This window comes from Lissotriton vulgaris, chromosome 8 (assembly GCF_964263255.1).
Source record: "Lissotriton vulgaris chromosome 8, aLisVul1.2, whole genome shotgun sequence".
Lineage (NCBI taxonomy): Eukaryota > Metazoa > Chordata > Amphibia > Caudata > Salamandridae > Lissotriton > Lissotriton vulgaris.
In genome coordinates, this window is record NC_141696.1 from 16,873,741 (window position 1) to 16,900,939 (window position 27,199).

At 49.2% G+C, this 27,199-nt stretch overlaps 1 protein-coding gene across 1 annotated transcript in view; it reads right to left on the reverse strand.

The window, feature by feature from the left end:
• Nucleotides 1–25,215, reverse strand: part of LOC147693240 (tyrosinase-like) — a 125,538-nt gene extending 100,323 nt beyond the window's left edge. Inside the window, exons 1-2 of the mRNA XM_086935885.1 lie at nucleotides 25,045–25,215; nucleotides 1,180–1,989 (exon numbers count right to left, since the gene is read on the reverse strand). Of these exons, the coding sequence (XP_086792011.1) occupies nucleotides 1,180–1,989; nucleotides 25,045–25,215 (981 nt within the window). The remainder of the gene's footprint in view (nucleotides 1–1,179; nucleotides 1,990–25,044) is intronic.
• Between the last annotated feature and the right edge of the window lie 1,984 nt (nucleotides 25,216–27,199).

Sequence of the window (27,199 nt, forward strand, 5' to 3'; positions counted from 1 at the left end):
GGGATGACTTCCCCCATATTGATGTTAGAATTGCGAGGAAGCAGCGCCGATTTAAACGCTTGTTGGATTTGGTTACGAAGACATGGACTCTCCGCTCCGATAGGAGAGCAGAAAATCATCCTGCACCTAGTTAGTGACGAACAAAGCAAAAGATTTCTCTCCTCAACGCGGCCCGTTAATCACCGGGTCAGCCACCCTTCTTCGCTCAATCCACGCTCCAGGACACAACACCATCTAATCCAGAGGTGCCTTCTATTCTATTCTACTCTTCGATCTGTTCCACTGGATATACTTTCCCTTGTGAGTGATTTGGCCCTGATGAGAATCCCTCCCAAATCCCAGGGATTCGAAACGCGCAGGCCTTCTTTCGTCCAGTGTCTGCTCCCCTTTTTTATTGCCCTAGTGTTTATCTGTTGCCACACTAGTTGCTACGAATTATACACCCATTCTTTGTCTAATGTCTATAATTCATTGGATTCAAAAGCAAATTAATGAGTGTATTCCATAAATTACTGTGAAATTTCTTTTATTTATACAGCAGACCCAATACTTAACCTATTGGTTCATCCTTTATCCAATTTAGGTTAAGTACTGTAGTATGAATGCGTGAATGCTTGTGGTATTACTGTGATATGATTGATTTATGAATGTATGGTTGATTTTATTGCCCTGCTTTGTTTCCTCTTTTTTCATTTTTTCATTTTGTATATAAAATGTTCTGTTTTTCGACAGTATATGCTGAAAGTTAAAATAAATGTACTTTCTAAAATTCACTTTGTATAATAAAACAGCTATTGAATAGCATTTCCCATCTTTGATCAGGAGACTTCTTTTGGTTGATAAAATAAGATATCAAATAGAGTATCAGTATTGGCACTTCTGTTTTGTTGTTTAGTTATTTAGGCTCAGCCTTACTGATTAGAGCCAACCCCAGTTGTTCTTTATAGTGCATAAGGTGAAAGCATGAGTTCACACACTCACAAAGGCAGGGGGGGGGGGGCAAATACAGCATTTGCCAAAGAAGTGGTTGCTGGGGAGTGTCTGGGTGGCTTCCAGTGCTATGTGCAACTGTGGAGGCCAGCTGAAGGCCACTTGTTTTAATGGGCAGTGAGAGTTGTAACTCAGCAGGAAGTCACCGGTTAGCACATGCATTCTTTGTCTACAAGGAGAGAGACCTACCTTCCAGTCAGCGAAGCAGGATGGGGCCAGAATGGTTCCATTGGGGCCGACTCTTCCTATGAGGTCATCGGTGCACACACCACAGGTGTTGCCATCCTTAGTCCAGTCCCAGTAAGGAAGGCATAGAGATTTGTTACCCGACAATTTTTGCAACATATGTTCGAATTGAATTAACAAATAGCGGTGGCCAGTGCAGAAGGCTGGGCCATAGTGAAGCAGGTCTTTATCGATCCTTTGGCCACTGATAGAGATGTACATGGCAGAGTTGGCATGGAAGGCGACGAGACAATCATACTCTGAGGTGGGTTGAAATGTATAGGTGTCGACGTGCCCCAATTCACCCCCAGTTTGGACAACACACCTGGTGCTTGGAGTGGTCTTGGCCAGGTAGAGTGTGTCGATAAACTGCTTCCTCTGCGCAGCCGTGAGTTCGCGAAGCTCCGGGCGCACACAGGGGACGTGCTCCGAGCAGGTGGGTCCATGATAGTAGGGCTTGCAGTCCCCACAGTCTGGACCATCGTAGTTTCCTTTGCAGGAGCAGATTTCATCATACACTTGGTAGGGCCAGTTGCACCGCGTGTCGGTTATATTGGGATCCCGTAGCTGGTGCCGTTGACAGGACCCTCGGCCTGTGAGATTGCCACACACACTTCCATCGGTGGAGGCTGGGCAGCAGCGCCTGTTCCTGAGGGACGCCTGAGTGCAGCAGTCTGGGTGAAACTGGGATCTTGTTGTGGTGATCAGGCAGAACGTCAGGAGAGTAAAACATAGCAGAATGGCCCTCGGTCTGCGACCAGACCCTTGGTGTACCTGTCGAGACAAGAAGCAGATCTGACGTTAAGGCCTTGCAGGTGTTTTGAGTAGCAGTAGTGGCGTACACAGAAGGCCAGTGCTGCAGTCATGCACAGCAGCAATGTATCTCTGCACTCTGGCCTCTCTAAGACTAAAGGCCCAGTGGCGGCTCCTCCGCTATGGTGGAGGAGCATCACCAAGTTGCTCTTAGAGTAGTGAAAGATGACAAAATAAAATGATCATAACTTAGGTTATTATCCTTTTATTTTTGGTTGCTGAGGGTTGGGTTAGGGCAGGGCGGGGCTGAAGGCTTAGAGAGGAGGAGTGGAGGAGTGGACTGTGCACACTAACTGCGCAACTGCTTGACCAGCCGTTTTGGCCCAACCAAGCAGTCATGCGCACTTTGCATATTCACAGCACTCAGACCAATCACGACCCTGCATTGCAGCGTTGTGAATGGTTCAAAGGAGCCTGTGTGCCCGGGTGCTTCCTGCAGAGACGGAGGCGGCGGAAAAAGAATGTTTTATTTTTTAGGATTTTCAACCCTCCCTTCCCCCACCACCCTTGTTACCTACCAGCCGCCACTGTAAATGACGACATCCGTTACTCTACTCTGTAGTTTTTAAGGCTAGAATCAGTACAATTGACCTTTGACCCTGCTCGCAGGCAGGTCGCTCCCCACACCACCACACAGCCGCCAGCTGCCTTGTTGCTCCTGCCGCCTCCATCTCCCGCTCCCTTGTTCCCGCCACTGCGTCCCTATGGCCCCGTCCCCCTGACTCCCATTGGCCACACTGCTCTCCACTCCCAGCTGCTCCTCCCTCCCTTTCTTCCTCTTAAGGGGGCTGTGCAGCGGTGCAGGAGCAACCTTTAACCCTGCTCGCAGGCAGGTCGCTCCCCACGCCACCACACAGCCAGCAGCTGCCTCGTTGCTCCTGACGCCACCGTCTCCCGCTACCGCCGCTGCATCCCTGCGGCCCACCCTGCTGACACCCATTAGCTGCCCTGCCTCCCAGCTGCTCCTCCCTCCCTTTCTTCCTCTTAAGGGGGCTGTGCAGCGGCACAGGAGCGACCTTTGACCCTGCTCGCAGGCAGGTCGCTCCCAACGCCACCACACAGCTGCCTCGTTGCTCCTGCCGCCACCGTCTTCCGCTCCCTCGTTGCTGCCGCTGCGTCCCTGCTGCCCCGCCCCCTGACACCCATTGGCCACCCCGCTCCCGCCTCCCAGCTGCTCCTCCCTCCCATTCTTCCTCTTGAGGGGGCTGTACAGTGGCGCAGGAGTGACCTTTGACCCTGCTTGGAGGCAGTTTGCTGGCACTCCAAAATTAAACAAGCACCTCTGCGGCAGTCCACGCCTGGACCGCGCCCAGGGCCAGAACCCCTTGACCCCATGAACGTCACAACACCAGACTCCGCTACAACGCCAGCACCATCCATGCACTCAACACCGGGTGAAACCACACCTGCTTCCAATCCACAGCGAAATGGACTCACGGATATTTCACCTGCCACACCTACAGCTTCACGTGCGACAGAACCACCAAACCTCCAAGGACCAGACCCAAACACCTCCGCTTGCTACTCCTCAACACCCGCTCCGCATGCAAACAGGCAGTCAAGCTTTGGGATCTGCTCGACACATCGGCCCCGGACGTGGCCTTCCTGACTGAGACCTGGTGGACTCCTCGGCGCCCGACATCGTCACAGCCATCCCGGATGGCTACAAGATCACCCGCAGGGATCGCGCCAATGGAATCAGAGGAGGAATAGCCATCGTCCCCAAGTCAACCCTCAAGGTCGCCACCCACACAGACGACACCCTTAACGCCGCCAAACAACTGCACTTCCGGATCCACACCGACCCAACCACCACCCTCAGTGGAACACTCATCTACAGTAAGCATGGGCGGAAAATCCGTTACGCTCGCGGATTTTGCGGATTTTCGGGAAATCCGCAATCCGCGAGATTTGCGGATTTCCCGCAAAATCCGCAAATTCGCACGCAGCGGATTTTTTGGGCGGCGCGCGGCGTTGGTGATACAATTTTTGCGGCGCGCGGCGTTTATCATCGTTTGCCGAGTTGTTTTTTTCGATAGTTTGCGAGTGCTGCGCCATTTTGGATCTTGCTGTGTGAGCCCGCGGGAATTGGCGAGCGCGATTACGTCATCGCGGCTTGCCAGCGATAGTTTGTCAACGCGAGTACGGCGAGATCACGTCTCGCGGTACTTCGCAATTGCGAGATTTGAGATGCGGCGAGCGAAAATATAAATTTGCAATTCTGCACAAGAAATCCACCAGCAAGCAGCATAAACCTTCTAGAAATGATGATTTTTATGTGAATAACTCCTTAGTTTGACATTTGCCTGCACTTTTTTAGCGAGGAGTCCATTTTGGGGAGGGGGGCAGGGGGTGGGAGGAAGGAAGTGCCCCATAGTCTTCAACTTCCTGTTCCTGTTCAGCAGGCTCCTCCCAGTGCTTTGTCCATCTCCTGGTCACTTTTCATTTGGATGTGGACCTGGAAGGATTACTTTTTGTGGATGCTGCTGGATCTTTAGATTTGAGGCCTTTTTGACTTTCTTTGGATCACTGTTGGATTAGAAATTTTACAAGTAAGTTTGTTTGGGGCATTACAGTTGCTGCAACTAAAATTTTGGGATTTTCGATTTTTGGGCTGTTTTGGGGCCTTTTGCCCAGGGGTACTCAGTGGTGGGTGGACTGATTCTTTCTGTGGGTTGTCTTGAACTTAAACATCATGGAGGCCATAGATGAATTGGGATTGTGCTGATTTTTCTGTGTTTTTCGATTTTTTATTTTTGTAAAATTTTGTGTTTTTCGATTTTTGACCTGTTGTTGGGGCCTTGACCAGGGGTAGTGAGTGGTGCATGGGCCTAGTCTTTCTGTGGGCTGTCTTGAATTTAAACATCATGGAGGGCATGGATGGAATGGGATTGTGCAGATTTTTCAGTGATTTTCGTTTTTTGGGCCTGTATATGTGGCCTTTTCACCAGGGGTATTTGAGTCTAGCATGGGCCTAGTCTTTCTGTGGGCTGTCTTGAATTTAAACATCATGGAGGCCATGGATGGAATGGGATTGTGCTGATTTTGCAGTGTTTTTCGATTTTTGGGGGTGTTCATGGGGAGGGACATGCCATGTGGCTGGTGGCCATTTTGAGTGCAGCTACAGGCACTGGCCATGTGCTGGCAGGCAAGTGGCCATTTTGAATGCAGGCTTTGTTGTTAGGCCTCCAACCATTTTGCCTACTTTTCAACCTTTATTTATGCCCAGGGGTAGTGAGTCTTGCATGGGCCTAGTCTTTCTGTGGGTTGTCTTGAATTTAAACATCATGGAGGCCATGGATTGAATGGGATTGTGCTGATTTTGCAGTGTTTTTCGATTTTTGGGGGTGTTCATGGGGAGGGACATGCCATGTGGCTGGTGGCCATTTTGAGTGCAGCTACAGGCACACTGGCCATGTGCTGGCAGGCAAGTGGCCATTTTGAATGCAGGCTTTGTTGTTAGGCCTCCAACCATTTTGCCTACTTTTCAACCTTTATTTATGCCCAGGGGTAGTGAGTCTTGCATGGGCCTAGTATTTCTGTGGGTTGTCTTGAATTTAAACATCATGGAGGCCATGGATTGAATGGGATTGTGCAGATTTTTCAGTGATTTTCGTTTTTTGGGCCTGTACTTGTGGCCTTTTCACCAGGGGTATTTGAGTCTAGCATGGGCCTAGTCTTTCTGTGGGCTGTCTTGAATTTAAACATCATGGAGGCCATGGATGGAATGGGATTGTGCTGATTTTGCAGTGATTTTCGTTTTTTGGGCCTGTACTTGTGGCCTTTTCACCAGGGGTATTTGAGTCTAGCATGGGCCTAGTCTTTCTGTGGGCTGTCTTGAATTTAAACATCATGGAGGCCATGGATGGAATGGGATTGTGCTAATTTTGCAGTGTTTTTCGATTTTTGGGGGTGTTCATGGGGAGGGACATGCCATGTGGCTGGTGGCCATTTTGAGTGCAGCTACAGGCACACTGGCCATGTGCTGGCAGGCAAGTGGCCATTTTGAATGCAGGCTTTGTTGTTAGGCCTCCAACCATTTTGCCTACTTTTCAACCTTTATTTATGCCCAGGGGTAGTGAGTCTTGCATGGGCCTAGTATTTCTGTGGGTTGTCTTGAATTTAAACATCATGGAGGCCATGGATTGAATGGGATTGTGCAGATTTTTCAGTGATTTTCGTTTTTTGGGCCTGTACTTGTGGCCTTTTCACCAGGGGTATTTGAGTCTAGCATGGGCCTAGTCTTTCTGTGGGCTGTCTTGAATTTAAACATCATGGAGGCCATGGATGGAATGGGATTGTGCTAATTTTGCAGTGTTTTTCGATTTTTGGGGGTGTTCATGGGGAGGGACATGCCATGTGGCTGGTGGCCATTTTGAGTGCAGCTACAGGCACTGGCCATGTGCTGGCAGGCAAGTGGCCATTTTGAATGCAGGCTTTGTTGTTAGGCCTCCAACCATTTTGCCTACTTTTCAACCTTTATTTATGCCCAGGGGTAGTGAGTCTTGCATGGGCCTAGTCTTTCTGTGGGTTGTCTTGAATTTAAACATCATGGAGGCCATGGATGGAATGGGATTGTGCTGATTTTGCAGTGTTTTTCGATTTTTGGGCCTGTACTTGTGGCCTTTTCACCAGGGGTATTTGAGTCTAGCATGGGCCTAGTCTTTCTGTGGGCTGTCTTGAATTTAAACATCATGGAGGCCATGGATGGAATGGGATTGTGCTGATTTTGCAGTGTTTTTCGATTTTTGGGGGTGTTCATGGGGAGGGACATGCCATGTGGCTGGTGGCCATTTTGAGTGCAGCTACAGGCACTGGCCATGTGCTGGCAGGCAAGTGGCCATTTTGAATGCAGGCTTTGTTGTTAGGCCTCCAACCATTTTGCCTACTTTTCAACCTTTATTTATGCCCAGGGGTAGTGAGTCTTGCATGGGCCTAGTCTTTCTGTGGGTTGTCTTGAATTTAAACATCATGGAGGCCATGGATTGAATGGGATTGTGCTGATTTTGCAGTGTTTTTCGATTTTTGGGGGTGTTCATGGGGAGGGACATGCCATGTGGCTGGTGGCCATTTTGAGTGCAGCTACAGGCACTGGCCATGTGCTGGCAGGCAAGTGGCCATTTTGAATGCAGGCTTTGTTGTTAGGCCTCCAACCATTTTGCCTACTTTTCAACCTTTATTTATGCCCAGGGGTAGTGAGTCTTGCATGGGCCTAGTCTTTCTGTGGGTTGTCTTGAATTTAAACATTATGGAGGGCATGGATGGATTGGGATTGTGCTGATTTTGCAGTGTTTTTTGATTTTTTGGTGCTCTATAACTGAACTGATGTTCCTCTGTCTTCCATTTTTTTTAGGTGCACAAGACTCAAGAGAACCACCAGTGCCTGGAAGAAGTCCTGCAGGGGTGTGTGTGTGCAGCATAACGTCACGCGACGTCACGTCTGGCCTCAGACAACTCTACAATTCGTGCAACTGCGGCCTGCTGTCTGACCTGCTCTGAAGAAGATGGCCCCGCCCCCAAAGAAAGTTCTCCGTAGCTCCTCTAGCAAGAAAGTTGCTAGTAAGGAGCAGAAGAAGCAAGTTACCAAGGAGGCTGGTGTGCCACCCGCCACTTTTTTTGGAAGCAAAAAAAAAAGTACGCCTGCAGCAGCAGGATCTGCTGGGGACCAAGCTGGGAGCAGCACCCCTGCTCCATTGGGTTCAGTGCCTCCACCACCACGCCAACTTAAGTCAAAGCCCTTGAGTGCTTCAGAGGCAGTCAGTGTACTTCTCCAATCACCATCGACCAGTGATGTTGGCTCATCGCAAGAAAGTAGCAGCAATGTCCCTGAATCAACACAGGTTGTTGTAACTCATCTGACAAGTGTTGAACAACCACAGCCGCAACAACAACACCATGTGCAAGTACACGCCCAAGTACATGTGGAAGGAGAGGCAGCAAAAGGAGATGCGCAAGCAAAGGTGCATGGAGGTTCACAAGTGCCCACAATAGTTGTTCCTCCCGAAGTAGGGGCACATTTGGAAATCGACAATGAAGCCGAGGTATCATTGGAAGCCACTCCTCCTGATGATCATTCATTGTCTTCCACATCCCTAGCAAGGAAAAGATCAAGGGGGGTGTCTACATCTTCTTCAAGCCCACCTCCTTCTGATGCAAGTGATCCGTCTTGGGAACCACAACTGCGGTCTGACAGTGAGGCACACCATGATCTGACACCGGTACCTAAGCGTAAAAGGAAGGTCGTCCAAAAACTCAAACCTATGGAGTGTGATGAGGCTCAACAAGAAGTGACAGATACTGCTGGTGATGAAGCCTCTCACGATGACGACGAGCCAGTCATCACAAAGGTCACTGCAGCCCCACCGGGCATGCAGCAAAGAGACATTTTGACCCTATCCCGAGAAGCTGCTGAGCGTGATGATGATGTCGGCGAGGAGGCAATGGAAATGGAATCATTAGATTTGGAGTTAAGTAGTACACCAAAACCTACCGCTTCCATATTTCTTCCTCGCAAGAAGGTACCCACCTCGTCCTCGACCTCAATTCGTGGTGGTGAAAGTGCAAAACGTACTGAAGTTCGGCAATCCACATCCTCCACTTCATCTGGCATTAGCAGCAGGACCACCACCACCAGTATCGCCGCCTCCTCCGGCCCCCGAAGACATTTCAAGTCTCCAGTTTGGGACTTCTTTAGTGTTTGCCCAAAAAATGAAAACGTAGCCATTTGTAGCATTTGTAAGCTTCGAGTTAGTCGTGGTAAGTTGGGTTCCAACTATGGTACCGGAGGCCAGAGAGGTCATCTTAGGAGAACGCACGATGTCCAATGGTTTGCGCACCTACACACGATCAAGGAAGCCGCAATTGCACGCAATGAAAACGTTGTTTTTTCATCTGGTGATGACGAGGAGGTAGAAGACGATTCAAACACTTCACTTACACCCAGTTCCCCTGTCAGCAGCACACCCCATGGGAGCCACACTAAGAGTGTGGGAGAGAGTGAGACATCAATGCGGAAAAGTTAATCAGCGAGCGTAACTGGGTCGAAGAGATCATCATCATCCCGTAAATCCTTGGTCCAGGGCAACATTAAAAAGATGTTGTTTACAGAAGCGCAATATGAACGCAACCACCCAATGACCCGTCTGTATAACACTAAGCTGGCTAAAATGCTAGCTCTGGACCTTCTCCCTTTTTCTTTTGTAGAAGGGGTTGGTTTTCTAGAATTAGTGACAGCGCTCTGCCCTAAATGGAAGGTTCCTAGCCGGTTCTATTTTGCACGAGTTGCGGTTCCAGCACTACATGAAGATGTTCTGAAGGTGATTGGGGCAGCTTTGCAGAAGAGTGCTGTTCACACTATACATCTGACAACAGACATGTGGACCAGTGGCGCAGGCGCTGATTACATGTGCATCACTGCACACTGGGTCTCTTTTTCAGGGGCTAAAGCAAAGCTAAACTCAGGTGTTGACACTAACATTGTTTATAAAGGTGCTCGGAAACATGCAACACTAGCCATGTTTGGTTTGGAGAAACGTCACACAGCAGAAAACATTTTGGATGTCTTTAACACAAAGGTCCTTAACTGTCTGTCCCCACTAAAACGCAAGGTTGGTTATGTTTCCACGGACAATGGCTCCAATATAGTTAAGGCCATGAGGGACGGTTACTATTTCAGAGTGCCGTGTTTGGCGCACTGTATAAACCTGGTTGTCCAAAAATTCTTGGGTAATAAAGGCAGTGCAGCGTACGGTGTATTGGACACCTGCCGAAAAATGTGCAAGCATTTCAGCCATTCTTTTAAGGCCCGGAAGCAGCTGATGAGCCTGCTATATCAACATCAAATGCAAGTGAAAGCACTCATCCAGGAGGTGGTAACACGTTGGAACTCAACCTTCTACATGCTTGAGCGTCTGTATGAGCAGTATACGGAACTCGATCAATATTTCCTTAAAGAGGGTGCAGAGGAGCTGAGGATGGGTGGGCCGCAATGGAACATAGTTGAAAGCCTGACACGCATGCTTCGTCCTTTTGAGTTCTTCACGCGTGCAGTCAGCAAGGAGGACTCTAATTTGGGAAAAGCTATCCCATTGTTGTACATGCTGGAGGACCAACTGAAGGAGGTGTGTTCTGTGTTTAGAAAAGATAAAAACCAAGACTCTTTGCTTCTGGCCGAGCAATTATTAGAGCTCCTACAAGGTGATGAACGTCTTAAAAAGATCCATTCAGAACAGCATTACATTTGTGCTACTATTCTGGATCCACGCTACAAAAAGGCGCTGGCAGGCCAAGCATTCTTTCCTTTTGATGATGAACATGTTCTAAAGTACAAACGTTGGCTAGCCTTGTCAGCCAAGAAGTTTGAAACAGAACGGCTGGAAATTGAAGGAAATGGCAGTACATCAGCAGGCCATCCCCAGTCAAAACAATCCACTTCTGCACCTGTGGCTGTGGCACAAGTGACCTCTCAGCCGTTAAAGACACCGGCAACCGGATCATCTGCACGAAAGACAACAGAAACATTGGAGGCTGAAGAGGATTGGCTAGCTCTGCGTGGGTTTGGTTCTCAAAAGGTCAGAGGCACAGCAAGAGCTAAGCAAAGTGGAGGAACCTTGGATGAGGACCTTGAGTCGATGGTGAAGGACTATCTGAATGACTCAACAGAGGTCTATGTTAATTCTGACCCATTGGCGTATTGGCATGGGAAAAAAGAATTGTGGCCACAGCTCACCAACCTGGCTTTAAACTACTTGTCTTGCCCACTCGCAAGCGTGTCTTCTGAACGGGTTTTCAGTGCGGCTGGTGGGATTGTAACTCCCAAACGGAGCCGCCTCTCGCCCAAAAATGTGGAGAGGTTAACAATGATCAAGATGAATCAGCACCTCATACCACCAGATTTCAGAGTACGAGAGAGCGTGCCGGATGAAGAGGAGGTGGCCAGCAACATAGATGAGGGAATTTCTACTCTGTCAGGTGACACTGAGCTCACCCTGCCTGAATTTGCAGAGTATGATGACGAAGCCTTATTCTTATTCCTGGACCGTGATACCGACTTCGAGCCCTGAAAATGAGACAACGAATCAATAACTTTCTTTTTCATCCTTATTCACTTTTATTCCTGTGTGTCTGTCTTTCTTTGTTGTGCACAGTTAATATAATTCAAACTTTAATCAGATAATCACAAAAACAAGCCCATCAGCAGAACTGTCTTCACTTGTTTGCTAATTTATTTGAAGGTGCCGCAGTCTGCATTCCTCAGGTTCACAAGTTCAGAAGAACATGCTCCTCTATCCTCCTCCTCCAGACTCCTATTTCCATCAAAGCAGAGGGCTGGTTTACGCCCAATGAAGAAAGACTCAGCACTTGTGGGGGTGTTGTTCTACCTCTTTGCAGGTGAGTTGACGGGTCTGGGGCCATTGCTGGGAAGCACTAAAAGTGGTTTGGACCAAATCCGAGGCGGAAAATTTTTTGTGTTTTTGATGACTTGCTTGCCTTTGAGGTGCTCTTAGGGGGGGTTCCGTCTGTTTGTGGGTGAGTTTCGTGGTCTGGGAGCATTGCTGGGACACTCTAATCTTGATTGCATTTGCTTTTCAGGAAATCCGTCGTGCCAACCCCGACTTATGGCCTAGCTACGCAGCGCGTTTGGACCGAAGGCCCAGAAATATTGCAAGTATGAGATTTTGCTTTTGGCCTGTTTGGGGGTGTTATGCTTCTTGGCGGGTGGGTTGCCGGCTCTTGGGGCATTCCTGGGAAGGTCTAATACCGGGTAGAAGTGGTTGGGACAAAATCCAGGCCGATTTTTTTTTTGGCTATTTCTGACATTTTGCTCTATGTAGCGTTTTCGGGGGCCTGTTTGGGGGGCTTCCTGGTGTTTGTGGGTGAGTTTCGTGGTCTGGGAGCATTGCTGGGACACTCTAATCTTGATTGCATTTGCTTTTCAGGAAATCCGTCGTGCCAACCCCGACTTATGGCCTAGCTACGCAGCGCGTTTGGACCGAAGGCCCAGAAATATTGCAAGTATGAGATTTTGCTTTTGGCCTGTTTGGGGGTGTTATGCTTCTTGGCGGGTGGGTTGCCGGCTCTTGGGGCATTCCTGGGAAGGTCTAATACCGGGTAGAAGTGGTTGGGACAAAATCCAGGCCGATTTTTTTTTTGGGCTATTTCTGACATTTTGCTCTATGTAGCGTTTTCGGGGGCCTGTTTGGGGGGCTTCCTGGTGTTTGTGGGTGAGTTTCGTGGTCTGGGAGCATTGCTGGGACACTCTAATCTTGATTGCATTTGCTTTTCAGGAAATCCGTCGTGCCAACCCCGACTTATGGCCTAGCTACGCAGCGCATTTGGACCGAAGGCCCAGAAATATTGCAAGTATGAGATTTTGCTTTTGGCCTGTTTGGGGGTGTTATGCTTCTTGGCGGGTGGGTTGCCGGCTCTTGGGGCATTCCTGGGAAGGTCTAATACCGGGTAGAAGTGGTTGGGACAAAATCCAGGCCGATTTTTTTTTTGGCTATTTCTGACATCTTGCTCTATGTAGCGTTTTCGGGGGCCTGTTTGGGGGGCTTCCTGGTGTTTGTGGGTGAGTTTCGTGGTGTGGGAGCACTGCTGGCTATATATACTTTACTTTGCAAGAGGTTTGAAGCAAATGCATGGTGGCAGAGGGGACTTAGGGCCTAGCTGCAGAGCGCGCGCGGAGTGATTTGGGAAATTTGTGAAAAATTGACTAAGTCCCCATTTTTGTACTTTTGCTCTTTGGCTGTTTGGGGGTCTTCTACTTGTTTTCTCCTGGGTTGACGGCTCTGGGGCCATTGCTGGGAAGCTCTAATACCGGATAAAAGTGTTTTGGACCAAATCCCAGGCGGAATTTTTTTTGTGTTTTTGATGACTTGCTTGCCTTTGAGGTGCTCTTAGGGGGGGTTCCGTCTGTTTGTGGGTGAGTTTCGTGGTCTGGGAGCATTGCTGGGACACTCTAATCTTGATTGCATTTGCTTTTCAGGAAATCCGTCGTGCCAACCCCGACTTATGGCCTAGCTACGCAGCGCGTTTGGACCGAAGGCCCAGAAATATTGCAAGTATGAGATTTTGCTTTTGGCCTGTTTGGGGGTGTTATGCTTCTTGGCGGGTGGGTTGCCGGCTCTTGGGGCATTCCTGGGAAGGTCTAATACCGGGTAGAAGTGGTTGGGACAAAATCCGCGCGGAAAAGCCTTTAGTTTTGGCACTTTTTGTAACTTAGGGTTCGTTAGGGTTAGCCCTAGCAGCAGGATTGCATGTGTTTGGTGTTCTAGATTTTTCCAACTGAGTTCTGGGGTCTTAGAGCACTCGTGAGAATGTGTAATTTTGGTTGCAAGTCATTTGAAGAAAATCCATGGTGGGAAAGGGGGGATTTGGCATAGTTAAAGAAAGCCTTTGCCACTATTCTTAACTTAGGGTTCGTTAGGGTTAGCAGTATTTCTATTGCATGTGTTTGAGTGGGGGGGATTTCGAGTCTTGGAGCGATGCTGGCTCTGGCTACTTTTGCTTGGTTGCTTGCAAGTGGTTTGAATGCAATCCACGGTGGGTAATGGGTAATTAGGAAGAGGGTACTTCGGCCTACTTTTACTTTCAAAGTAAGTTTTGTCACCAGTTTTCTGCTAGGCCTCGTTTTTTGAGATTTGATTGGGGGTCTTCTACATTTTTGCGACTGGCTTTAGTAAGGGTCTGGGTGGGAGCACTGCTAGGAAGATCTAATTTTGTTCTAAAACACAGTTTACAGTACACCTAGCTTGAGGGGCAAGATCCGCTACATTAATTTGCCCATACTTATTTATCCTTCAAAAGGTGACTCAGAGTACGCACTTTCAAAAATATTGTACTGTCTACTAGGAAAATCAAAGTGTGAGTTTTTGCACTCCACAGCCTACATACCTTATATTTATTTATCAGTGGTGTTGTAATATTATATCACTTCCTGTTTTTCGTTGAATAATTACAGGCCGGGTTTCAGTCTCTGCAATGGGGAAAAAAGGATGGAGTCAGGCTTCACAGTAGCGAGCCACAATTCAGCATCAGGCAGGCAGTGGACAGGGTGTCTTCTGGTGACCAACATCGATGGACGAGGCGTCGACTGCAATGGAGGAGTGCCGCTAATAGGAGGATTTTTTTTCTGCAGGCAACTTACTTACCACTTCCAACAGGACCACTACAACCACATAGATACAGTATCCCTTGCCTTTTTCTCTGACTGTGACTGCATTTCTTGTCTCTCTCTCGGCTTCTACATTGATCCCTTAACACATCACTTAGTCCACTCCACTATCACATCTGCACCACACATAGTCATTTGTAAGTGCTCCTACGTAATTCGCAAGTCGCAGCACGCCCCAGGCCGTAGAGGACTGGGATGGCCCCAATGATGAAGCATGTCACCAAGGGGCAACCCTGGTGAGTGAGGGGACACCTAGAAAAAAAGCAATTTCTCCTTTTCTATCTACTATACCTTCTGTCAGGTTACGCAGCCCCTAAGCGCCTACCGTACTATGAAACTACATTTCCCATGAGTAGGCGGGAGACTTGCAGGAAGTTTATCTGGGGAACAGACGCGCTTCCTGTTGCGCGTTATTCTGGTTTCTGTTCTGCACCGGCATGAGAGCGGACGCTCTGCATGCTTTTCTATTGTGTCTCCTGTGGACTATCACCTTCCCCCCCCCCCTGAGGCTCAGTGGGGAGCGCTTCCGTGTTCTGTCCTTGGCGGTAGATGGACTTCACGCGTCTTCAGGTAAAGCCGCTCTAAACTCTTCGGCCGCCCGTGCGGTCAGCTGATTACTGCCTGAACGGATTGTTAAGGGAGGTTCTGTGACTGTTTTCTAACAGAATTCTAGCTTTGATGAATTCCTGTTTGGTTGAATTGTGTGTGGCGGAGCACAGTGGCGGTCTATACCACGTGTTAGCGTTCACATCGGGGATCGTTTTTGTACTATTAAAATGGAGCGCGGTAGTAAGGACAACTACGCGTCTCCGTTGTATAACTGTGTATTTCAAAGGACCTCCATAACTGGGCATGTAGTGAGGTAACTACAGGCTACCCCAGTTCTCTTTGTGTAGTGCACCGTGGGGTGTGTTGTTGGCAGAATTCAGTGGTGGTCGCAACAGCAACTACGTTTTTCTGTTTGACCTTCACCAAAGATTCTCTACTGGGTCATTACTTAGAGAGCGCAGTGTTGTAGTTCTTGCTTCCTACACACTACCGTTTCCCTCTTCCTTTTTGTTGGACCATACATCTTTGCTTTGTGTTAGACGGACCGGGAGGGTCGGCCGAGATTACGGGGAGAGGTCTCCAGGGAGAGCCGTCTCCAACGACTGTACAGACAAGTAACTTCCCCCCCACAGACGGACACCACACAAGGTTGAAGGTTAACGAGACTTTATATGCAATTCTTAGGTTACGATGGTATGATACAAGGAGGTCTGGACTCAGGGGTCCCCTCGGTTCTGAGCTCTGGCTGAGGGAAAGGGTAGCGGGACAGTCTTAGTTACCAATGAGTACAAAATAGCTCTCAATCCTCGAGCTCGGCGTTCTAGATGATCGGGCCGTGGAGGAGCCAAGCAGGTCCCGAGATGGATGAAGGAAGGCGACGGTCCGCGGCGGAGCCTGCAGGTCCCGGTGAAAGATGACGGTTACAACGGTCCGCGGCCACGCCAGCAGGTCCCGACGACGATGAAAGATGAAGGTTACGACGGCTGTGGCAGCGCCAACAGGCAGGACGATGGTGCACAGGACAGAGCTACGGCAGCGCCAGTAGTCCGTCCAGGATGAGTTCCTCTTTACGTCTCTCGACTCCAAGATACAACTATCTTCCTGCTCTGGAGCTGCCCCAGTTATAGGGCTGGTGTGCTTTGATGTCCGGACCCTCGCACTTGGAGGTCGGGAGGTCCGGGATGAGGGAGTCCAGACACCCAGCAGGGGGGTGGAGCCAGCGCTCGGGGAGGCGATGGGCGAGCGGCCCTGGGCGGGGGAGAGCCATCAGCACCTCTTTCTCCCATTGACTTGCCAAGTAGCCCGCTCACCTCCTGGGAGGAGGGTGGTGCCGGAATGTCTGAGGCCGGGCTAGGCCCAGGGTTGAGGTCGATCGGGGGCCAGGCGACCTCGTGGTGAAGTGTCCAAGATGGCGGCCCGGGCTGGGCGCGTGGGCCGGCAGTGGATCGGACCCACGAGGTTAACATGTTCGAGGGCCGGGGTCCCTGAGGGGACGGAGGACGTGCAATGGTGGTGTGTGGTACTTGCGTGACTGGGCTCGGGCCTGGTTGAGCCAGAGGAGAGCGGCCCTTCATGTGGCCTGTCCAACACTTTGACTATTTGGAACCCCCTTTGTACATTGAGTCCTCTACCATGTTTGTGGTATGTTGTGAGTAGTGGGTTTGATGTCTTAGTATAACGCGAGTGTGTTTGGTGCGACAGGAGTGTGTTCGTTAACTATATGTTTATGTGTTTCTTAGGCCTTTCTCACAGATTGTGGCAGAAGGGCTATAGTATTTCCTATCCAAGGTCATGTTTTCTTGGTGCTCAGGTACTTGTCTACTTCCTTGGTTATTTAGTGAGACTATATGAGAGTACCCTTGTATGTTAGGACAGCACTTCACTGATGCCTGTCTTGTCTTCTGTTACAGGTATCCTTTCCCTGCTGACCCTACCTTTACCCATCCCACATTTTTTATTTTAGTTTGTTATTTTTCTCCCCCGCCTAATGGCTCGAACACCCTGTGTTTACACTTCTGGGTGTTGGTGACATTTGGAGGTGGAACCATATTTGCATCGACTGGATCACGGGGAGTAAACCTGACACCTTCCAGACCAACCCCATTGAGTGTTGTTGTGAATGGATTTATAGTGACCAGCAAGGCTCTCGGGTATCTGGCTACAGAGACCTTATGTTGAATATCGTTATCAATAATTCCACACAGGCCCTGTACTGTCGCATTCTTTCTTTCCACAGTTGTCGAATGTACTACTTACTTTTCACTGACATGCATGCAGTAGTGCATGCACTTTCAAAGATTGATGGATAGGTTTGTACCCAAAGATTTGTTTATGTTCACAATAGTTTGTCTATGCTGTGCTATTTTTTCTTGTCTCCCAAAACCTTTCCCAAAAACCCCCGTACCCATCCATTTTTCAAACCCTAACCCTCTTCCCCCGGGCTGGGTGGTTTTGATTGATGTGTGACTAAATTATTATTACAGCAATAAATCCACACACTTGCTGGGTGGGGAGGATAAGGTGATAGCAACAGGCTGGTGAAGAAATCCGAGGATATATTCTTACTCTGCTTGACAAAGAACCATTGCTAATGTGAAAGAACTTCAACCGAATTAGTAGTTATACTTTACCATTTGTTAGGCTACAATGTGGCACTGCTCTACTGTACTTCTGTCACCTGCTATATTCTCAGTTGTACCGTTGAATTGCTCAGGAGGACAAACCAGATTTCATTTTCTTTTTTTTCATAGGCATGCAACTGCCACTGTGTCACACCACTAGTACCACCGCTATGAGGAAATTTTATCCGACCAAGATTGCCAACGTTATTCGGTGTTTCCCGTGGAGCCAGCCCTGGGTCTAGCCCTACTTTCAAACACAAATTACAGGTAAGATAAGCGTTTGGTGGTTTGGGGGTATAATGGAGTATTAGTACGAGAGACGAGAGACTGAAGGTAGTACTACTAAAGTCCTAGGACTCTTGGATTCACTTCACTTAGTCTGTGAGAGGCACTTAGTGTTGAAAACATTTGGGCATTTACACTTAAAGGAAGAAAATGGAACTAAACTTTCAGGAAAACAGTCAACGTTAAACCCCCACCCACCAGGCAAGCAGTAAAAAACAGGTATGCTCAGATAAAGTTTGAAAAAGTATATTTATATCCCTAACAAAATAATCTCCCGCAAGACCCTCCCTAACCCCAACGATTGTCCTTCAAAAGTCCCCAAAAACCCAACTCCCAATTCCCACCCCCCAAAAGTCTCTAAAAAAGGGGCAAGGGACACTATGGGTGGATGCTGTTAACTTTTTGGGCCAGGGCATCATGCTCCTCGCGGAGCAAGGCGAGCTCCTGCTGAAGGCGGGACACCATCAGGGTAGTGCGGCGCAGGCGTGCCTTCACTGCCTTGCAGGTGCAATGCCTGTGAGAGGCAGCTGTTGGCCTTGCTGCTCGGCGGTGGCGTTTGCCTTTGGCAGCCCGGCTCAGTCTGGGTGGACCACTGTGCTGGGTGGCAGCCCGTGGGGCCACGGAGGCCGATGCAGACGACGTTGTTGTAGTTGTCGACCGCACACTTTCCACGTCCTCCAGGGCCACCAGCCGCCGATATTCCGCAACAGTGGCCTCGATCCTCCGTTGCCGGGCCGCTCTAGCCAGCTCCTTCCTCCTTGTTCGTTTGGAAGGAGAACCTATATGAAGAAAGAAAGACATAGTCTGTAACCAATGCTCTTTAAGATTAACTCAATCATTCAGCAGAAATTTGTGTTGCAGTACAACTAGCAACTTGCAAGCGCATTACATAACTATTGAGGCCAGTATCTATCTAACCTCACACTTCTTCATCCTTGCTCTAACATTAGTGGGAGTTTAAGGAACAAATTCTACGAGCACTGTGGACTTCCATTGGAGTCGACTATGAAAGTACACCAGTCTTATTCTTCTTCTTATCTCTTGTTTTGGAAAATTGGTACGTTATTTTCTGCAAGCCGGCATAATGCCAGCGCAGTAAACTTGCACCCGAGAAAAAGAGACGCACGCCATGAGGAGTGACCTAGACTTGCGTTGCCGTTGCGTTACTGTACCCGTCCAGTACATGCAGGTGGTGAAGCTCTTACTTTTCTATTACGGGTGGCACTGAGAATACTCTGTTACAACTCAAGGGCTACTGCTTAATTAATTTAACTTTCACCCTACAGTGGAAATGAGTACTAGAAATGGAAAATTGAAGAAGATAAATAATCTGATTATCTATCACTTCACATGGGATGTTTTTGCTTATATATGGGATGACTTTAGGTGCTTTGCTTTTTATTGAGTGACCAGTGATACATCCACACATGAATGACTGAGTACTACTAAACTTATTAAGAGAGGTAGGGAGTGGCCACCATAATAACCGGATCTATGCAGTGCTTGCAATACAAACTACTGCTACTATTTATGGTAGTATTTGGACAAAATTAAAAGTTCTTTTCCTTGCCTTTCCTACACTGGAACGGACGTGCGGGTGCAGTGTTACATGCTCTTCAAAGTTACACTTAGTTCATCCACTGACCGTCTACTCTCTCTAGATCATGGGTACTCACAAACTTTCTCTCAGGGGCTACATTTACAGTGTAGTTTGGGGCCGAGGGCCGCACTGGTGGGGGCGGAGTCAGAGGGGGCGGGGCTAAAGCAAAACGATAACTTGTGACCATGAGGTTGCACACAGGTCCCTGCAGCAGATGCCCTCATCCACTGAGCCACCAGACCCAGCATTTACATACATCTCTCTCCCTCCTGCTCTCCCTCCTGCCCTCCCTCCATCTCTCTCTCCCTCCTGCCCTCCCTCTCCCTCCCCCTCTGTCATCTCACTGTGTGTGTGTCTATCTGTGTCAGCCTTCAGCCCGGGTTGAGACCGCTTCCTCAACGCGCACACACAGACAACAACACCAAAGTACTTAACAGGTCTTTAAAAGACCATTAACATATTATTGAGGCTTTGTTTGTTTTAGCGCCCCTGCTTCTCCACCCTGACAATCACTGCTTGCCCGGCCCCACAGAGCAGAGGCTTTGTTCTATTTCACCTCTTTGTGGCCTTGCATCTCCACTCTGCTCTGTGGGGGCCAGGGGAGCAGTGATTGTCAGAGTGGAGATGCAGGGGCGCTAACAGGTGAAATACAAAAAAGCCTCTGCTCTGTGGGGGCCGGGGGAGCAGTGATTGTCTGCAAGGTCTGCGCACCGCCAAGGAAGGCTTGCCGGGCCACCACCGGCCCGCGGGCCGTACTAGGAGTACCCCTGCTCTAGATACACATATGCTATCTAAGAGTCAGATAGTAGCATGATCCAGGTATATGGACACATACAGTTTCTGTGTCACCCACCCAGGCTGTTGTCCTTCCACCCATCATTGCTTCATCATTCACCCAGCCATGCATCTCATATTCTTGCCTTCCCAGCTAGTCTTCAATCTCAATAAGTAAGGAATATATAAGAGCTTACCTCTGGCCGCCACCACCACCGTCTCAACTCTCACAGCCGCCGCCGCCGCCTCCTCCCCTGAAGAATCGGCCTCCGCCTCCGTGTCGAGCACCACCACCTCCACACTGGCCCCGCCACCAGATGTTCCACCTACAAAGTACATTTAACAATGTTAGAATAAAGCACTCACTAGTCACTAGTATTTGGTCTAGGAATGAAGACATGTGAAAACAATGTAATTTGTGACTGTCTACGTTAAAGTTAAAAAAAATGTCCCTTTTTCCAGGGAAGGTTGTCTTGCTGCACTTTTTGGCACAACTGATGAAGGCTGTTTTTTTAACACGCACCATTTTTCTCCACACAGACAGAAGATGGACTTCTAACAACAAGATCAAGTTGAAACCAGGTGAGAGCTCCGCTCGACCACAAGAAATGTCTTCAATTAATCGTCAGCACTAACCACTTTTCCATTATCAGTTAAACGTTTAGTTTTATTATGACTTCATTTTAATAAATGTGTTTACTTTTAATAAAGCTTTTAAACTTAAATACAATCTGTGTTTTTTGGTCCAGACTAGAGTGACTGAGCGAAAGGTTTTGCAATTTTTGCAAGCATGAGTCCAGATAGAACACTTCAAAAGACATTATGGACAATCCCAGAGGACTGCACTAAGTTGATAGAGCTATTGCTGACTAGAATCATGGGAGTTTCGCCAACCGTGCAATCTTAGTTAGCTACACAGACAGACTAATAAGAATAATCTAGTAATACCACAGGGAGTCATAGTAGAGGCAGGATAAGAATTTAGATACAGTCTACAAGAAGAGCAAAGACAATTTTGAAAAAAGTCAAATGAGGAACGCTAGGAAAAATAGGTACTAGTCTAAAATGAAAACTTACTGGGGCCAGCAGAGGAGCCCTCGCCTGCCCGATCCTGGCCCTGTTGAACAGCATCCGCCGCCTGCTGCTCCTGTGTCCTCCTCTCGCCCCTGGGGGGAGCTGACGTACAACATGAAAGAAAGAACAGAAAACATGGATGATTGTTGCTTGTCAATGTCAACCAAATCAAACATTTCAAAAGAACAATAACAAAATATTTCCGCGAAATTATATTGATTATGGTTACTTTTCATTTATTTGCGGACCTGTGACTTCGAAAGTCACGTAACTCACTAAACAAAGTACTGAAACGTTCACCTAGGACTGGCAGTCCGCAGTCCGCAGGCAAGATGCAAAGTGACAGACAAACTCCATTGTGATTTCAGTCAGATCAGTGACAACACTAACAGTTGCCTGCTACATTACCAGTCATTTAAATAGTCAAACTATCAATCCACCGCCACTATTTTTCTTATTGTCAGGGTTACAAAGGAAGGGGCAGATTTAAGCCCTTGCGGCTCTTTTGCGCCGTTCTTGCGTGACTTTTGTGACGCAGCAGCTAAACAAAAAAGGGCGCCATGGTGCGGCGTATAATATTATAACAACGTGACGCATTTGGGAGATGCATCCCGTTATGAAGCCCTGCGCCATCAGGGGGCGTTCCGGCGCAAGCGAGGGCATTCCTGCGCTGGAACACATCCTAATAGTGGCTGAGGGAAATCTACAAAATATCAATCAGTCACCTTTAGGACAATGATGCGTCACACAAACCCTGCACCTGCTTGAAGCAGACGTACGGCTTGACCCAGCATTGGGGAGATAGGGTACCCCAGAGCATTGATGGAGCTGCGCCATCGTTGCGACGCAACTCCAGCAGTAAAGCTTCGGTGACGTTTTGGGCCCATGGTGCGCCGCATTGCAAATACGGCGCACCATGTTTGGTGGTGGTAGCGGGCCGCACAATTAATGGCGCATCCCTGCTACTTTGCAGGGATGCGACGGTAATTGCAATTCTGCCCCTTAGGGGCATACTTACTTACGCGTTCTGGCGCATCTCCAGAGATGCGCCAGATCAAATGCGTCACGCAAAACTACCCTTGCGACACGGCAGATGTGCCTCATTTACAATGCGGCGCGCCCTGGCGCAAGGGTAGGCACTTGCGTGACGCATCTCGTCACGTAAGAGCGGCCCATCGCTGGAGTCACGTCGCCAACGCAATGCAACTCCAGTAATGCTCATGGCCACCCAATACTTAACATGCTGTGTCAGTCCTTTCGCCTGCTTCGAGCAGACATAAGGAATTGAATTGACGTAGCAGCGTCGCAGAAGTGCCTGCGTTAAATCTTGTACATTTCACGCAGGCAATTTTGCGAGGCGCACAGCCGCTGGACCGCCCACCCTGCGTACTAGGAACGCACCCATTGTGGTGCAGGCCCATGGCTTTATAACGTGACGCATCTCCCTAGATGCGTCATGCTGTAAATGACTCGCAGGGATGCGGCACGTTTACGCCGCTGTTGCGTCACGCAAGGCAACGTAAACGTGGCGCAAGGGGCTTGTAAATGTAATCTGCCCCCTAGTGTCTAGCATTACGCAGTTCTGTAAAGTACACTCATACATAATAGTTACTCAGGCCAATGAGACCACGAAATAGAAAACAAATAAGCATAGTAGCAACGCCACTGAGCAGTGCACCTGAAATGCACAGAAGATTTTGAAATATAATTTAACTACAATGTAATCGTCATCAGCGGCATTATTGGCTTGCTCCATGTAAAAAACAAATATTTGCAATACAACAACACAGAGCAGGAGAAAACATCATAGTAGTGAGTGATTAAATGGCTACTACTACTCACCAAGCCCGGGGATCTCCAAGCCGAGCTGGTCCAGCAGGTCGCGCTCGCGGTCCAGGAGGTCCGTCCAGCAATGGGTGACCTGGCTGTAGGTGCGCTGGACCCCGTAGAGGTTAGATATGGCCCAGCACACCTTCTCCCGCCGCTTCCGGCGCTCCCGCATGTTGTAGCCGCCGGCCGCGATCCTGCCGCCTCCCGCGATGGTCCTGGGCAGGCGGCGCTGGACGAAGTAGACCAGCGCGCCCACTTCCTCCGGGCTGAATATCACCTGCTCCCCCCTCAATCTCCCTGCATGCTGTCCTGGCACTGGGTCCAGCACTACTCCCCGCCGCCGCTGCGGCCCTCAAGTGCCTGGGCAGCTTCACGGCGCCTGGCTTGACCATGGTCTGGGCAGGTAAGGTAGGAAGAAGTAGAAAATTAAGAAAGAATAGGATAGGGAAGAAGAAAAGAAAAGAGTTTAAAAAAGTAGTTTAAAAGTAAAGAAAAATAGCAGAAAAGACAAAAATATACAGCTAGGAAAAGAGAGGGATAGATAAGAAGCAAAATCGTAAAAAAAAAACTGAAAACAAGCAAAGGATGGCAAAGATACCAAGAGGATTAAACACCATGCCCAGACACAGGAAATGAATGAAAAACAAGATGGCCGGCGCCCGTTCACGAGCGCGAAAGTAAGTTCGCGCGAGATTTTCCTCGCGATCTCGTGCGAACCTCTAGATTTCCCGCGCGATCTCGTGCGAACGTCTACTCGCAATGCGCTTACTGCGCAAGATTATACATAGCGGGCGGAAACGGAAATACGTCACGCAAACAAAATGGCCGCGCCCGTACTTGACCTTGGGGTAAATTCGCGTGTTGCGCTGCAAGCGGCTCGCGAATACTGCAAAAAAACTCGCGAAACAACAAGCCGCAAAAAAATAAAATGCTCATTCGCACAAATTGGCGGCTTCCGCGGTCGGTTTCGCACGACGCCGCGCCCCGCGAATAGCGCGAAAAAAACCGAAAAACGATTTCAGCAAAAGCAAAAGCAATGAGCAGGTGCAAAAGGTCAACCTCATGATTTGTAACGATTCTTTGTAGTGCTTCCTGAGGGGGCCCTCCAGAATTCGGTTGCCTGCTTGCAACTATTTTGTGTGACCCTGCTCTGACCTTAACTGTATGCCACAAAGGTCCTGATTTACAGCTAAAGGAGCAGACAAGCAGGTGCCAGGCTGGAACTTTAAATTCTTTCAGTGACACATTAATTAGCCCCTAATTCATTATTGTCAGTTGGGGCAGGGCAGGTGTTGTTAATAAACTAACCCCAAATTAATTCATGTCAGTTCAAGCAGGGCAGGTGGGCTTGCTTTTCCCCCCCATCTTCTACAGTGATGATGAACCAGAGGGTGGCATTGATGTAACAGAGGGTGGCATGGGTCAAAGAGAGGGTGCCAGTGGTAAAACAGAGGGTGCTGGGAGGCTGTGATGATGAACCAGACGTAGAAACAACATAGTCGCGACCGTTGCGAGCCGACAAGTAAGTTCGCAATTGCGAACTAGTACCAAATCCTCGCGAACTGGCAGAAACAATTGCGAACACACAAAAAAAAAATCCGCAAATTCGCGGGAATTCGCGGATTTTGCGGATTGCGGATTCGCAAATCCGCAAAATTCGCGAACGCGAGATCCGCAAAATTCGCCCATGCTTAATCTACAGACCACCCAGACCCGACCACAATTCAGCGACTCCATCGCCGACCTCGCCAATACCCACGCACTCGCCTCCACAGACTACATCCTCCTCGGGGACCTGAATTTCCACCTCGAAAACAATGACGCTAATTCCGCCACCCTGATGGACAACCTCGGCCTTGGACAACTCGTCACCGCACCCACCCATGCCGCTGGCCACACACTGGACCCGATCTTCTCCACAGGCACCCACGTCGCCTTCAACCACACCACCGAACTCCACTGGACCGACCACCGCTGCATCCATTTCACCTTCAACAAACCAACCACGCACCACCGCACCCAACAGCTGCCTCGCAGCTGGAGCAAAGTCACCGAAGACCAGCTGATCACCACCCTCGACCTGAACCCACCCACCGACATCCCCCCACCAAGACGTCGCAGCCCACAACCTCAGACAGTGGATCCACAACTGCGCCATCACCCTCGCCCAGCTCAAGAAACCCTCCTACAACCATGCCTGCAAGAGAGCCTCCTGGCTCTCCGACGAGCTGCAGACCTTCAAAAGCGCCTTCTGGAAACTGGAGAAGATATGGCTTCATGAACGCACTCCACAAGGATGCCACCAGCAGACATCACCACCTCATCAGATTAGCCAAGAGATACTCCATCAAAACCACCTGGATAACAACGCACACAATAGCAATGAGCTCTTCAACATTGCAGCATTGTGAATGAACTCTCCAACCTCAGAGCCCAAAGCCAACGCCAATGACATACCGCCCTCATAAGAACTCTGCAACTCACTGGCCATCTTCTTCCACCGCAAGATCGCTGACATCCATGACAGCTTTAACACCATGACCACTCCGACTACGCCAGACCCCACCTCCCCTGTAAACATCACCAGCGGCAACCGCCTGACCTCCTGGTCCAACGTCAACGACGACGAGACACGCAAGGTCATGAACTCCATCCACTCAGGAACAGCGACATTCCCGGAAAGCTGGAAAACACGCCAAAATCAGTGACCTCCTCAAGAAGCCCAAGGCAGACCCCAAGAACTTCCAGCCCATCTCCTTGCTCCCGTTCCCGGCAAAGGTCATCAAGAAAATTGTCAACATGCAACTTGCCCGCCACCTGGAAGACAACAACATCTTGGACCAGTCCCAGTCCGGGTTCAGACGAAACCACAGCACCGAGACTGCCGTCATCGCCGCCACAGACAACATCAGGCGCCAACTAGACAACGGCGAAACATCAGCCCTCATTCTCCTGGACCTGTCAGCCACCTTCGACACGGTCTGCCATCGCACTCTAAAGACACGCTTCCTAGAAGCCGGAATCCAAGAGAAGGCCCTTGACTGGACCACGTCCTTCTTCTACGGCAGAACCCAGAGCGTCCGCTTCCCGCCCTTCCGATCCGAGGCCACCGACATCATCTGTGGCGTCCCCCAGGGCTCATCCCTCAGCCCGACACTGTTCAACATCTACATGCCCCCCTCGCACAAGTGGCCCGCCAACACGACCTCCAAATCATCTCCTATGCCGACGACACCCAGCTCATCCTCTCCCTCACCAAGGACCCGCACAAAGCTAAAACAAACCTCCACGAGGGAATGAGCCCATTGCCGACTGGATGCAGAACAGCTGTCTGAAGCTAAACTCGGACAAGTCGGAGGTACTCATCCTCGGACCCACCCCCTCAGCCTGGAACGTCTCGTGGAGGCCAACCACACTGGGAGCAGCACCGACAACCACAGACCATGCACGAAACCTAGGATTCATCCTCGACTCCTTTAATTGATTGATTGATTGATGCATGAATGCTGAAGACCAGTGAGTTATGAATCGAGATAAAATGGACTTTGGGGATAGCCTTGGAGGGTAGCCATGTTTTCAGATCTTCCTGAAACTGAGTTCCAGACTCGAAATTGTGATGTGACTGTAGAGATTCATTGGTCTCTTTAGAAGAGGAGGCACAGTCATTTGCCAGATCCTGCCCGTCTGTTTCTTTCAGGGGTCCTGCCAATCAGGTTGCCAGGGTTGTGGGACGAGAGGAGATCTCTTTGACCATGACTGGCCCTCAGTTCTCTTGGCGCTGCTGCTCCAAAAAGCTTGTGTGTATAAGAAGTTTGGGGCATATTATCAAGAACGGCGTTAAAATTATCACTGCTTTAGCGGCAGGAAACTGCTGCTAAAGCAACGATAATGGGCTTGATAATGTCCCCTTGTGAATTCCCATAGAAGCCCATGCTCTGGTGTGAACCTGTGCTTCTATTTTGAGTCTCTGTGAGTAAGAGGCTGACAACCCTACCACACCTTCTTGCTGTCACCTAAACAGAAATAGCCTCATTCACAAAAAAACAAAAATACAAAGTTGTTAATAGTTTAACCTGAGCACACTTTTAAGATTTCTTTATTCAATTCACAAACGTTCCCCGGTGTATGCTTGGAAAGCTGCATAGGTTAATTGAAAGCATGAAAATATATATATCTTTTGTAAAATTGGGAAGATATTGTTTAACCAAGAGGGAGATGTAGTGTCTTGCGAGTTAACAATGATGTAACTGTTTTGCCTCCTGA